General features: G+C 45.2%; 1 protein-coding gene across 2 annotated transcripts in view; it reads left to right on the top strand.

The window, feature by feature from the left end:
• WNT7B (Wnt family member 7B) overlaps positions 1-15,700 on the top strand; it is a 174,280-nt gene that overhangs the window by 145,951 nt on the left and 12,629 nt on the right. For both annotated transcript variants that reach the window (XM_068278210.1, XM_068278209.1), the window contains exon 3: positions 5,152-5,423. In XM_068278210.1, coding sequence (XP_068134311.1) covers positions 5,152-5,423 — 272 coding nt within the window. The remainder of the gene's footprint in view (positions 1-5,151; positions 5,424-15,700) is intronic.

Genomic DNA, 15,700 nt, shown 5'->3' with positions numbered 1-15,700 from the left:
GCCCCCATGAAGTATAGGGAGCCAGATGTGCCTCCACCCCAGTATTAAGTACCCCCCCCCCCCAATAGGTAGAGGGACACTGGTTAGGGAAGCCGCCTCTCCTACATAAGGCACCTGTAGGCACAAGCCTACAGTGCCTTATGGTAAATCTGGCCCTGATTGTGGGTCAATATTTACTAGTATAGATGCTGTTAGTGCTGCTGGCCTTCAAGGTCCCCCCAGTTCCCCAGTACTGATGATCGTAATCAGCTAATTAGGATTACGCAAAATTTTGCTGACATTTTTGCAATTATGGCCGTGTGTAATTACCATTTGTAAATTCAATTGATTTTGTGTAATCCATTCGTAATTGTGCATCATTTTTTCATAATTTTGTGTCGACTTTGAGGATAGGAACACACTAGGCAGAATCGCATATGCATTTTCCCCTATGTGTTATGGAGAACGCCTACTCTGCCTAGTGTCTTCTTACCCTAAAGTGTACCAGAGACAAATATATATAAAAGCTTTATACATACCTGGGGCTTCCTCCAGCCAGTGGTGTACCTTGGGAATTTGTAGTTTTAGAGAAAATGCAAAGGAAAAATGTTTTTTAAACTCTCATTTTTCTTAGTTTTAAAAAACATTTTTTCCTTTGCATTTTTTTGCAAACTACAAGGTCTTTTTGACAAAAAAATGTTTGACTTGTATCCACCATTCTCCTTAACCACCCTGGCGTTCTATTGAGATCGCCAGGGCGGCTGCGGGAGGGTTTTTTTTAAATTAAAAAAAAAACTATTTCATGCAGCCAACTGAAAGTTGGCTGCATGAAAGCCCACTAGAGGGCGCTCCGGAGGCGTTCTTCCGATCGCCTCCGGCAAGCAGAAGTAACAAGGAAGGCTGCAATGAGCAGCCTTCCTTGTTTGGCTTTCCTCGTCGCCATGGCGACGAGCGGAGTGACGTCATGGACGTCAGCCGACGTCCTGACGTCAGCCGCCTCCGATCCAGCCCTTAGCGCTGGCCGGAACTATTTGTTCTGGCTGCGCAGGGCTCAGGCGGCTGGGGGGACCCTCTTTTGCCACTGCTCGCGGCGGATCGCCGCAGAGCGGCGACGATCAGGCAGCACACGCGGCTGGCAAAGTGCCGGCTGCGTGTGCTGCTTTTTATTTCATCAAAATCGGCCCAGCAGGGCCTGAGCGGCACCCTCTGGCGGTAATGGACGAGCTGAGCTCGTCCATACCGCTAAGGTGGTTAACTAATGTAGCAATATTGGTGATATTAGCGTGTATGGGGGCATTGCTATTAACCTCTAAATTCGGCACGAAATTACACAAATATTACGCGAAAATGCAAAATTACAGTTCCTGATTACAATTACAGATTAAATTATCTACCATTTCTCCAAAAATTTCACATTACAATTTCACATCGTAATTGTGAATTTCAAAGGAAAATTATGACTGTGTGAAATTTGTACTCCTCACTATTCCCCATTCTGCCTGATTATAATAATTGACTTCGCAGGAAGCACCTGTGGCTGTGCACATGTGCAACTTCCAAACTGCACATGCCCAATAATGGGACACGCCCATGCATGAAAGGAAAGCCTGAGCACTGGGCATGCGCACAGAATACTCTACACACCCTTTAAAACTCAGCTTTAGGGCTGGTGCTCAGTTGCGCACCAAGAGCGCTTCTAAAATCTCCAGCGATTTAAAAAAGCGCTGGGCTAATGTATTTGAATGGGATGGATCACACCAGAGCAATGAGCTTTTTTTCCCAAACGCAAATGCAGGTCCTGCAGCATTTTGCACTTTTCTGAGGCGATTCAGCCTCAATGTAATAGGAAAGTGGAAAATCGCTCCTAAGAGCGCTAGAACAGAGCGATTTTCCAAGCGTTTTTTGTTACAGAAGCAGTTCAGTCTGCTCACTATAGTGAGCATGATGACGTGTGTATGGCCTACGCAATCTTGATTGAACAACTAATGAATCTTTTGTAACCTGGTACCTGATTGAGGACTTATAAATGATTTTTTTTTTGTTGATGTGAAAGAGTAATACAACTGGTTATATCATTTATACCTAGCACTACTTCTGCTTAGCTATTTATGTCAGTGGAGAAGGGGGTGGGTCCCATGGAATGTAAGTTTAGCAGCAGGTCCAAACTGAAACAGTGTACAAACCCTATATCTATGTGCCAACAATATAGTTGAGTGCACAATCTAATCCTACCATAGTCCTAGTCCAATGTCCTAGTCCTTACATGTTATTAGTTATGTATTTATATAGCACTGACATCTTCTGCAGCACTGTACAGAGTACACAGTCATGTCACCGACTGTCCTCAGAGGAGCTCACCATCCAATCCTACCATAGTCATAGTCTAATGTCCCACCATATTATTATGTATTTATATAGCACTGATATCTTCTGCAGCACTTTACAGAGTACATCAGAGATGCTCACAATCTAAGGCTATCATAGTCTAATGTCCTACCATATTATTATTATTATTATGTATTTATATAACACTGACATCTTCTGCAGCACTTAACAGCGTACATAGTCATTTCACTGACTGTCCTCAGAGGAGCTCATAATCTAATCGTACCATAGTCATAGTCTAATGCCCTACTGTATTATTATTATTATGTATTTATATAGCACTGACATCTTCTGCAGCTCTTTACAGAGAACATAGTCATGTCACTGACTATCCTCAGAGGAGCTCACAATCTAATTCTACCATAGTCATAGCCTAATGTCCTACCATAATATTATTATGAATTTATATAGAACTGGCATCTTCTGCAGCACTTTACAGAGTACATAGTCCTCAGAGGAGCTCACAATCTAATCCTACCATAGTCTACACAAGGGTAATTATTAACTCATCAGTATGTTTTTGGCATGTGAGAGGAACCAGGAGTACGTGGAGGAAATTCAGGCCCACATGGCAAGAATATACAGCTATGTCCCCCAGTAATAGCAGGTATGGAGTGCCACTATTGGCAGCAGTGATGATGGAAAATGCCAATAATTTTTTCACCATTATTTTCGCGAAAATAATAAATTCAATTTTGGGAGTGAAAATGCCATAGAAAAAAAGTTTGCTATTTTTGAAGTTATTTTGCGTTTTTCACGGTAAAAACATTCTTTTTTTCACGCTTTTTGCATTAAAAGATAGGGGATTTTTTGCGTTTTCGCGAAAATGCTAGCTTTTTTTCTTGCATACTTTTCTCAAAATCAAAAATAGCATTTTTCGATGCGAAAATGACTTTGTTGAATATTTGCAAGCAACACTTATCGGCAGGAGTCCCTGAGGCAGCGATGATAGCCCACAAAGGTGCACAGTGCACGGCTGGTCATTGCTTTGCAACGCTCGGTTGCCAGTTTTCGGGGAACACACCTTTGGCAGTGAATCCCTTCTCCGGGTCTTCACTGTATTCCTAGAGAACGCTCTGGCCGTACTCCTTCCAGTGCGGGATGAATGGGGTTTGGAGGGAATGTCTGATGTGTGCCAGGGCATGTTTAACATTTCTGCAATACCAAAGTCATCTTTTTACGTTTAACGTTCGATGAGGAGTGGTGAGGAGGGAATGGTGGAAATTAATGCATTAGGAACGCCGGAAGAATGCGTGCCATCAGCCATGGGCTTCACCCAGAGTTCCTGGCACCGCAAGCCTTGCTGTCAGACCTTGGCTGGCACCGGCGGATGATTAGGAATCTGAGCCTCCGTGGATAAATGTTTCCTTGGATGTTGCACAGATAATCCCGCTAACGCTGAGGTCTACCTCCGGCATGAAAGGCGCATTGTGCCGCTAGGAGAGAAAAACATCACAAAAACAAGAGCCCTAAACTGGGCTGTTTGTAACAGATATCCTGACGGCACCGATGTCCTGCGTCAGGTTTAGGAGATCAGAGACAATGTAGGGGTGAATCTTACAATACAGAAGCCACCTTAAAAACATAGATACTCACCTGTGGAGAGGGATGCTTCTGATCCTCTACAGCAGTGTTTCTCAACATTTTATTGGTATGTACCTCTTTTTAAACCCTGTACTCACCAAGTACCCCCTAGCCTAGTAAACATTATCACAAGTACCCCATGACAAATATATATTTAATCGTAGGAAGTTTTAAATCAGGATGATGCCATTTATTGGCTAACTAAAAATGAATAAGAATAAACAAGCTTTCGGCCTTGCAGCCTTCGTCGGGCTTACATCCTGTTAGTTTGCAGGCTGGTGGTTATATTTAATCGTAGTACATAATTGGTTCTAAACAATTTCCAAGCATTTACTATTGCTTTTAATTAGCTAAAACACTAAATTGGTGTTGTTTAAATAAGATTTACCATTTTCTAACACTCTAAATTTGTTATTCTTGGTTAAGTATATGAAGCCCGAGTACCATCGGAAGTACCCCCTGGGGTATGCATACCAAACGTTGAGAACCTAGGCTCTAGAGCTTTACCAGTCCTCTCTCCATGCCCTCGTTCCACTGCTGTCCAACCTGTTTAAGTTATTGGGCCAACTGGTGTAGCGTACGTTGAAAAAAGGGGCATGGAAATTTGGGTTCCCCGGTTATCCCGATAGTAAAATATTGGTATATATAAATACTGATATTTTACTATGGCTAAACCTAAGCTTCACCTAACTATCACACAGTACCCTTCCCCCTGATGCCTAACCCCCCCCCCCCCCCTAAGGCAACAGACTTCCTACCTGACCCCCCCCCCCCCAACACACAAACTTTCTACCTGATGCAAACCCTATCCCCCCCCCCCCAATTTCCTACTTGATGCCTATCCCTAACCCCCCCCCCCCCCCCCGACCAAACTTCTTACCTAACACCCTAACCTTAACCTATTCCCCCCCCCACACTCAAACTTCCTACCTGACACATAACCACTCACACACACCTGAAACAAGCATGCAGCTGATCCAGTCAACATCAGTTAGAGCACCTGATCTGCTGCATGCTTGTTCAGGGTCTATGGCTAAATGTATTAAAGACAGTGGCTCAGCAGGACGGCTAGCCAATCTGCATTGTTTAAAAGGAAATATAGTGGCCTCCATATCATTCTCAGTTCAGGATCTGTTTAATAGCACTACAGACAGACAGGATCCCATAAATGAAGATTCTAACATTCTCTTTGTTTCTCCGCAGGTAGCAGGGAAGCTGCGTTCACCTACGCCATCACCGCTGCCGGGGTGGCCCACGCCGTGACCTCCGCCTGCAGCCAGGGCAACTTCAGCAACTGTGGCTGCGACCGGGAAAAGCAGGGCTACTACAACCAGGAGGAGGGCTGGAAGTGGGGTGGATGCTCCGCCGACGTCAAGTATGGCATCGACTTCTCCAGGAAGTTTGTAGACGCCAGAGAAATCAGGAAGAACGCCCGGCGGCTCATGAACTTACACAACAATGAGGCCGGGAGAAAGGTAATACACAGATTTGGGCCAAACCAATTGTCACTTCTAGGGGTGTGAGCCTGTGAGGATAGTAATTCCATTACTGTATACTTATATTCTTCATTCTTCTAGGAAATTTGTATTTAGAGCACAAATCTGAAAAATGAGTCCCATACTGGCTTCTGATCTTGTGGGTTTTGCTTACCGTATGCAATGCCAGATTAACCATAAGGTAATATAGGCAAGTGCCTACAGGCGCCTGATGATGGAAAGGCAGCTCACTCCCCTAAACAAGTGCCTACCTCCCTCCTTCCCAATGCAGAGTCCTTATGAGAGTGTAAATGAGTTGTTACTCCCCCAGCTCTCTGCATTCCACTGACCAGATCTCCCTTCAGTCAGGGACACCTCTAGCTACTTAATACTAAGGGCGCCTGTAGCTACCTATGACGGGTAAGGGAGAGGTGAAAGCTGGAAAAGCCAGCACGCTTGCAGTGCGGTTTGGCTCATGGTTGTAGGCTCATGGAGGGCGAAGTCTATGGTGCCAGGACATCTGTGCCTATAGTCTCCTGTGAGGTAAATCCAGGGCTGACCGTATGTTTTCTTGGTGACGATAGAATGGTCCCAGCTGCCCTGCGATTAATGTCACGTTCCCACCGTATAGTTCTGCCTGCTCTGTCACTGTCGTCATGATCATTTCAGGTGAGATCTTGCATGGAGCCCCAGACCAGTTATTTTGTGTTTCTTCCATTTGTGAAATATTGCGCCAGCTATTGTCACCACCTCACCAGGCTGCTTGGCTATAGTCTTGTAGTCTAGTTCAGCCTTGTGCAGGTCTAAAATCTTGTCTGCGACATCCGTGTACAGCTCTTTGGTCTTGGCCATGGTGGCTAGTTTGGAATTTGATTGATTGGTTGCTCCTGTGGACAGATGTCTTTTATACAGGTCCTGTAACAAGCTGGGATTAGAAACATTCCCCTTAAAGAGAATCTGTATTGTTAAAATCGCACAAAAGTAAACATACCAGTGCGTTAGGGGACATCTCCTATTACCCTCTGACACAATTTCGTGCTCCTCGCCGCATTAAAAGTGGTTAAAAACAGTTTTAAAAAGTTTGTTTATAAACAAACAAAATGGCCACCAAAACAGGAAGTAGGTTGATGTACAGTATGTCCACACATAGAAAATACATCCATACACAAGCAGGCTGTATACAGCCTTCCTTTCGAATCTCAAGAGATCATTTGTGTGTTTCTTTCCCCCTGTTCTCATGCACTGAAGTTTAAGGCTGCTTGTTTCTTCCTGCAAACAGCTTTGCCCTTGTCTGTAATTCTTCAGTATGTGAAAGCCCAGCCAGCTCAGAGGACGATTTATCCAGCTTGTAAAAGATAAGAGAGAAGAGAGTAGCTGCCCTAATCTAAATAATACACAAGCAGTGTGCATAGAGGGGCCTGGAAGGGGGAGTTCATAGCAGAACCACAACACTGAAGAACTTGGCAGCCTTCCAGACACAGGCCGACAAGTCTGACAGGGGAAAGATACATTGATTTATTACAGAGACAGTGATAGTATAAAGTGCTGCAGTAAGCCAGAACACATTAGAATAGCTTTTTGAACTTGTAGGATGATAAAAAACAGGATGCAATTTTTGTTACGGAGTCTCTTTAAGGTGCTCCTACATCTCTCGACTTGGCGGACGATCACTAATAACTATTATCAAATTGGATGAAAATGGGTGCCACCAAGAGCATGCCTGATCGATGATGTGACCAATTTCGGGGAAGTAATTAGTGTGTGCATTTATACATTACCTGTCCTGTGTCGCCCACCACGTGGTGCTCACCCAACATTGGAATCCTGCGAAATTCTGAAGAGGGGTAGGCAGTGGGCACTACGTTGGGCAACATAGGACAGGTAATATATAAATGCACACATGTTGGGCACATCTATAGACTAGGGGAGCAGCGGCAGATGCCGACTATTCCCTAGGGATTTCATGCTGAAATCGACCGGGAATCGGTCTGTGGTGTATGGGCAGCTGACAGATCTCTCTCTATTCAGATTTGATCAGAGAGAGATTTGTCTCTTGGTCGAATCTGCCCATCATCGCTAGTTGTATGGTCACCTTTACAGAGGGTACTCCTAATCTCAACTTCTTACCTACATATAGTGAAGACACCCGGGAGCCTGATATCGTGCTGCCTGATGGGAGATCAAATACTTATTTCATTCATTACAATATAACTCCCAACTGTCCCTCTTTTGGCGATAACTCAGGCTGGAGTATACAGTATGATGACAATGCATCACTGCTGAATATGCAAATTATCCCTCGTTGTCCCTGTAAGCTAGCCACAACTGTATGCATGCCTGTCTGTATGCATGTTGGATTATGGTAGCTCTGTAATATTAACAAGCTGACACATCATTGCATTCCAGAGGATCTGGAGGTGTGGCTAGCTTTCAGGGACAACAAGGGATAATTTGCACATTCAGCTAAACTAATGATGATAGGATTGAAAAAAAACTAATGATGATAGAGAGGACCAGCATGGTCTGAATGATAACACTGCATGTTTTGATCCTGAATTCTTTGTGATATGCATGGCGAGGGGTGTGGTGGGGGCGTGGTCATTATACGAGGCGTCGTCAGGAGTTTGTGTTGCACAATAATTTACAATATATACACTATATACAAAAAGTAATCCCCCCACCAGCCAACAGAGATTCCCCCAGCAGCCCGCTCAAGTCAGAGGTGAAACAATTGTTGAGTGGCACTTACTCATTCACACTCTATACCTCACGCTATACACTAATGGTGACTTCCATGTGAACCCAGCTACCTTCTGTGAAGGTGCTCATTTTATCCCCTATGGGGTTAATTTCCTTCGTTGTTACAGTATGCTGGGCTGGAGATTCAAACACATATGTGCTTACTACAAGAAAATGTATGCGTGCTCAACACCAAGCTTAACCCTTACAAGTCTGGCTGTGCAAATCTGGCTAAATTGGCTTATCATGAGGCATTGCTCATGCAAAAATGCATTTGCTTTCGCATGCCAAACTTTGCAGGGTCAAAAACCAATACCGCGAAGCGGTTGCCCTGCGGAAATTAGTTCATGCTACTTAGCACTATCCAGGAGCGCCACGGGGAGGCTTCCCTGTGGTCCCTGGGCTCTCTCACTGCCCAGGGACCACAGTGTTACCCCGGAGGGGGAGGCTGGGTGGAGTGGACGACCAAGCGTGGCCAGCACCGGGGGGGGGGGGGGCATCCGCACCCACCTCCCAAAAATTAAAAACAGGCACTTACCTTAACGTCCATTGCGTTCTGCTACTGCGCATAAACTTGGGGGCACTGCATGGGAAAGGAATGAAGTATAGGTCACCCCAAGCTGAAGGCTCAGGGCTGGCTTGCACACATCACTCCAGAAGGGAAGGGGGGGGGGAACAGGCACAGACAGCCCACTCCAGGGCTCACACCACCTAGAGCAAGCCATCCACCACCTGCCTGCAAAGGTTAGAGATTGCAAAATGCTTACTACAAGAAAATTGGGAGGTGGGTGCGGATGCCCCCCCCGGCGCTGGCCACGCTTGGGGGGGTCGTCCGCTCCACCCAGCCTCCCCCTCCAGGGTTACACTGTGGTCCCTAGGCAGTGAGAGAGCCTGGGGCCCGCAGTCCCCCCGGTTGTATGGGGGCATTGGGAAGCCTCCCCGTGGCGCTCCTGGATAGTGCTATGTAGCATGAACTAATTTCCGCAGGGCAACCGCTTCGCGGTATTGGTTTTTGTAGTAAACACATATGTGCAGCCAGTCATATCAACAAAGGAGATACGGTGTTTTCTGTGTACTCTAAACTGCTTGATTGGTGGAATTCATTTATGTCCAGACTGTTCAAAGGCATTATATTTGCAAGATAGCTACACCCCACTTAAATATTGTGGGGGGGGGGGGGATCAGCAAAGACCCTTGCAGCTATATATAGCCATCTGGAACATATCACCAAATGGGAATTTATATGGATATTTATTCAATACACAGGGAATTCATGTACACTTTTTTTAGCAAATCTCTGGGAGCAGAGTATGTATGATTAGCAACTCTGATCCAGTGAGGAGAGACTTGATTGAACGTCCCTCTTGGTTTTATGTATGATGTAGACCATGTAGTTCTTGAGAAAATCAATTTTAAAAATCCAAAAAAATTTTTTTTTTAAACTGTCATTTTTCTTGTTTTTTTTTTGTTTTTTGTTTTTTTGTTTTTTTACATTTTCAAAATTGATTTTCTAAAAGACTACAACGTCTTTTTCAAAAATATTTTTTTTACTTCTACAATTCTTCTTAACATACTGTATGTAGCAATAGCATGTATGGGGGTTTTGCTATTCACTGCCAAATTTGGCAAAAAATTTGGCGTAAATTACACGTAAATTCATGCGTAATTCCGAATGATTATACAAAGTCAATTGAATTACGTATATGCGTAATTGCGGAAATGTATGTGTAGTTTTGCGTAAACGTAATTAGCAGATTACAATCATCGCTCTTCCCCTCCCCCAGGGGTGTGCAGCAGGTGTATGGTAAGCAATGGTGTCACCGGAAACACATGACCAGGCGACCACACAGAAGCCGACCGGCTGACCTCTCACCTTTCACCTCACAACTACAACTCTAGTCAGGAAAGTCCAGGAAATGGACTAATTAGAGAATTATCCCTCAGAAGATGTCAGATCTCAGGGTGTGAAAGGTGAACACGACATACACCGCTCAGAATCCCAGCCATTCGCCTAAAGCCAAGAAACTTGTGTAGCGGTGCACTGAGACATGCTGGAACATGGCGGCTGTGACGGCACAGAGCTGTCACCACCACCGTGGCACTTCTCACAGCCCTTCTCATAGCCCTCAGGAATTCAGACTCCTCATCCTGTTCCCTCATGACAGACTCCTCATTCCGCTCCCTCATGACAGGCGATCTGCCTGCTGACACAATCTGCCTGCTGACACAATCTGTGAGGAGATGAGGTCAGGGCTTGGATGTGGTCAATTATAGTGTCCATTTCAAAAAGCCTCCTACCTCCACTTTCTTGAAGTTACCTACGCAAAGCAGAAACACCACGTCAGACATTGTGAGCCTCTGTAACCGTGACGGTGGCCATTTTTTTATATCTTGGATCAATCACATTCTCTGCCAGCCAGCTGCCCTTGTATGTGTGTATGAGGCTTGAAAGTGTACCTCAGACTAGGAAAAAAAAAATGACACATACCTGGGGCTACGCCCAGCCGGAGCAGGAAAAAATGGTGCGCAACTCCGCTGGATCATTATGGCGCCGCCATTCAAGTCAATGGTAAACGATGTTTGCGGTTTTCAAGTGTTACATTATGGCGCACATCGGATCCAGGAAATTATGGCACAGGCCAAACGATATTTATCGTTTTTGGGATATTTAGTAATTTGAAACCGTTATTCATGGTTCCTCTGACCCCCCCCATGTCCAGCTGTGTCCCTGGTGATCGTCCTCTGACCCTATCCCCCCCCCCCCCCATGTCCCCCAGTGTACATCCTCGTCCCTTAAGGTGGCCACACACGATACAATAAAATGATCCGATTTTACGGCAATTCGATAAAAACGATCGGATCTCCCGAAAAAATCGAAAGCTTTTTTTTTTCATTCGACTGAAAAATCCGATCGGATTTCCCGTTTCCTTCGATTTTTATCGATCCGGAATGCCAGATATTTTTCTTCAATCTTTCTAAAGATTGTATGGTGTGTGTTAGATTGTCAATTTATTAATATACACACCCTAGCAATTTTTTCATAGTTTCCAATCATTTTTATCATAATTGGGGAAAAATTGGGCATAGGTGTGTGGTACATTGGTCAGATATTTTTAAATGTTACAATCAGTCAGAAAAATTGATTGCAATTCCTTAATTGAACAGATATCTAAAAAATTGTATGGTGTGTGGCCACCTTTAGCCTGGAGTATAATCCTACACAAGCAGATTTTACGAGCAGCTGGTGGATGTATCTGCACGCTGGAAGCTTTCTGTACTGATCCTCCAATCATGGGTTGTCATGGGGTTGGTAATGCTGTTGTATTGGTCGCTTGTTTTGTGGGAACGTGTGTACAAGTCTTTAGCAAACCATTGTATTTTCTATAAGATCATTGAGATCTAAAGAAAAGATTGCATCTAAATCCATCCACAGCATTTAGGGCCCTTTTCCAGTAAGAAATGAGGTAGCAATCTTTCTATTTTCGCTACTGCAATTTTTCCACCATCCGACGGGTGTGCGTTGCGATAACGGTGCATTTGCGATTTCCGACAAAAAAAAACAAAACTGCAGGAAAATAGTTTGAATTGTGGGGAAAATCGCACAGCAGCTTAATAGCTATTCGGCAAAGGAGCTGATTCTGAATAAAACAAATTGCGCTGGTGGAAAAAACTGCACTGTGATCTATATGTTAATTGCAGTACCGTTCCAACCTGCAAACCGCAGCTGACCTGATATCAAAACCATTTGTGATCGTATCTATGCAAAAAATCCACCATGCCGATCAATCTGTTCTTTAAAGTGAACCTGAGGTGAGAGGGATATGGAGGCTGCCATATTTATTTCCTTTTAAACAATACCATTTGCCTGGCAGCCGTACTGATCCTCTGCCTCTAATACTTTAAGCCATACATCCTGAACAAGCATACTGTATGCAGATTACTCTGTATACTCAAGTATAAGTCTATAAATGTAGGTCTGCTTCATAAGTATAGGGGTCGACTTATACACGAGTCATGGACAAAAATGATCACACTGAGTACAGTGTGTACTAACAGTGACATTCCCATTTGCAGCAGTTTACCCCCTGGTAAGTGATACTTTGAGGAAAGGAAATGCCAAGCAAACACAGTTCTGAAAGTCCTGGGCACAACAATTAACAATGAAAGGGGCAGGGGAGAAATACTGGGCTGCATAAAAGGGAGTGAATAATTGCAGCACTTGGGGGCCTGGAGGAGGTAGTGGCTGCACTTAAGGGACAGGAGCGGTTAATGGCTGCAATACTGTATGCGGTGCAGTCATCAACCCCTCCTGAGCCCCAAGTGTAGCCATTAACTTTGCTGGGTAGACTTATACTTAGAGATAGCCCGAACCTCCGATTTTCGGTTTGCGAACTTTCGCAACAAGTTCGGTTCGCAGTGCAGCCAGAAAAATTAGGCAGGCATGTACACGCACCAGAAAAATTAGTATAGCGGCCGCTGCTAGCAGCAGCCTTAAAAATTCAGGAATCCGTCTGGAGTTCTGGACCCTGTTGGTGGTGGCGGAGAAGGCAAGCGGCCTGCAGGTAGAGATGCTGTGTGGGGAGCGACTTAGTCTTAGGGCAGGCAGTCACACGGCGTGCAGGCAAAGATGCTGTGTGTGGGGACTGACTTAGTCTTTGGGCAGGCCTGACCGTGCTTTGCAGACCACGTGGTCAGGTGGTCCCTTGACCCAACGCTGTGTGCCAGAGATGACACCACTTGCCTTTCAACATTACAGTACAGTTTGGGTATCACCTTTCTTGAGAAATAATTGCATATCTTCCACTGCGGTGTGTGGATTTGCTTTTGTGTGCTGATTTCCCTCAGGTGGTCATCCCATTGCAGTTTGTGCTTTGTAATCATGTGCCTTCGTAAGTAATTTTGTCCCTACGCGGGTCTTGGTATTTCCACGGCTCAGTTTTTGGTGGCAGAGAGTACAGATGGCATTGCTCTCATCTGAGGCAGACACACAAAAAAAATGTCCACACCGCTGAGCCCTTGGATGATGGCACTTTGGTGGTGGCGGCCGACTGAGTGTTAAGTGGGGTGCCAGAATCAGAGCAGGAGGAGGAAGATATGTCACGCTTCTGTGCGGAAGCTGAAAGATGAGGTGTTCTGTGTTAAATAGTCAACCACGTCCTGACAATATTGGGTGTTGATGTCACATGCCTTCTTCTGAACACTGTACTTTGGTCGCGGGCCGCACCAAATCACGACGGCGCGACCTCGAACAGACCTGCCAGGTGGCCTGTCTCTGCCTTTTATTTTGTCCATATTGGGGGGGATGAATAATACAATGTGCAGTCAGTCACACAGGTGCAGTTAACAGGTATGCATGGAGTGGTATATCACACTGCGTGCACTCACGTAGGTAGGTGAATGTGCTGGGCCTGGCAGTGGCACACACAGTATGGATTATCAAGGCTGTCTATGCAACACAAGTGTCAGTGGGACACACAGAAAAAAAAATAGATCACAAGAAAAAGATTAGCTCTCAAAAGAGCTGTTGTGGAGTGCTATTTTAGCAATAATAATCAGCAAGGAACAAGCCTACAAGAGCCTAACTAATCTTTCCCTATAAGAGAGTCTGCACTGCAGCAGCTGTCCCTTCTCTATTTACTGCAGGCACACAAGTGAGTATAATGGCCGGCGGGGCCTGCCTTTTATAAGGGGGGGGGAGTGGCTCCAGGAGGGAGTGTAGCCTGATTGACTACAATGTGCCTGCTGACTGTGATGTAAAGGGTCAAAGTTGACCCTAATGGTGCACTATGGGGGCGAACCGAACTTCCGGAAAAGTTCCCGGTTCGCCGTGATCTCGAACCACGGAAGTTCGCCGGTGAAGCGTTCGGGCCATCTCAACTTATACTTGAGTCAATAAAAATTGCAGCTTAAGAGGGTTGAATATTGGAGTCGACTTATACACAAGGTCGACTTGTATTCGAGTAGATACGGTAGGTACTCTGACTCTGCTGACTCAAGTTTGACTGGATTAGCCATATGCTTGTTCCAGGGGTTTGACTCAGACACTACGTTTCCTAGAAGATCAACAGGGCTGCCAGGATCACTCTCACCATACAATATGATCTGAATAATCTGATTAACAGTTTGATAATTCACTGTGAATTGTCCCAATAACAGGCTCCTTCATCCATACCTCCCAACTTTTTGAGCTGAACTTTTTGAGCTGAAAAAGAGGGACACTTAAGCCACGCCCCCACCACACCCCGGATCACGCCCCCATCTCACCCCTAGTCACGCATACCATAAAGATTTCATAAGAAAAATATGTTGTTTTATAATTCAGAAGAGGGACACTTAAGCCATGCCCCCGCCAGACCCCTGATCATGCCCCCGTCACACATACCATAAAGATTTCATAAGAAAAATATGTTGTTTTATAATTCAGACCACACTGGTCCTTTCTATCCTGGTTCATTTTCCTTCATATTAACATTTTAAAATTAGTAATATACCAATTTAAAGGATGGTAATAAAATTTAGAGTCAAACAAACACATTTTTAGTAGAGAAATATATATATATTTACATAGAAAGAGGGACAAATGAGGAGGAAAGAGGGACAGAGGGACAGGTCTCCCAAAGAGGTACAGTTGGGATCTATGCTTTATCCTTCGCAGCAGTGTTCTGCCTTCAGTGCGAATCCATGCTGCGCGCTGACACGGTCATGCCCTGGAACATTCCAGCTCAGTTTTATTGGTCTGCTGCTCTTAGGTGGCCCACCTGCAGGTGATGCCCTAGGCAGCTGCCGAATTTACAGATGCAGCAGATTTCACCCCAGCAGCCCCGGCAGACAAGTACCTGCGTGAATCCACCGCGGGGCCCTTCATGATGTCTGCGCAGCCACAATGGAAGGTGTCTGAGTGTTTGCGAAGTGTATAATTATTATGAGCGGCTCAGCGAGCTGGATTCCGGATAGGATTCCTGGCATACATGTCATTTTTATTAGCGGAGGGCTGAGCTCACGGGGACGTTGATTGACGGCTAGCAGAAGGCTGTTATTTTATGTCTACTGTGCGGAGAGGGAGGGCTGCAAACACGCCGCACGCTTTCCAAATCAGCCATCCGCATCTTTCTGCCATCATCGTCTCAAGGCAAACATTCAGCGCGGCGAGAAGGAGCGAAACGCGCCGAGATCTATTTATCTTCCCCGGGACACGCCGCCACCAGCTCCAAAACAATCAACCGTAAAGCTGTCCACCTCCCTTTGTGACAATGGCACCTACTGTAATTTATATTTCTATAAACAGGCCAGACACAATGTTGTTTATACAATCGCAGAATTGCAACCATTGCATCCCTATTTAAAGTGGCCCTGAACTCTTGCACAGGACAGAAGGAAAACCGAGAAATGCACCCTGTTTGTATTTAGAAATGTCCCCTCATCTGTGACTAGTCACAAGTGTAATTTGATCTCTTAGCTGTGTCAGCTGGCTGCCTCGGCAGAGCAGCTAATTTGGAAACACAGTATGTTAACCCTATGGGCCTGATTCACAAAGCGGT

The sequence above is a fragment of the Hyperolius riggenbachi genome, chromosome 3 (genome assembly GCF_040937935.1).
Source record: "Hyperolius riggenbachi isolate aHypRig1 chromosome 3, aHypRig1.pri, whole genome shotgun sequence".
Lineage (NCBI taxonomy): Eukaryota > Metazoa > Chordata > Amphibia > Anura > Hyperoliidae > Hyperolius > Hyperolius riggenbachi.
This window is presented reverse-complemented; position numbering and strand designations above follow the sequence as displayed.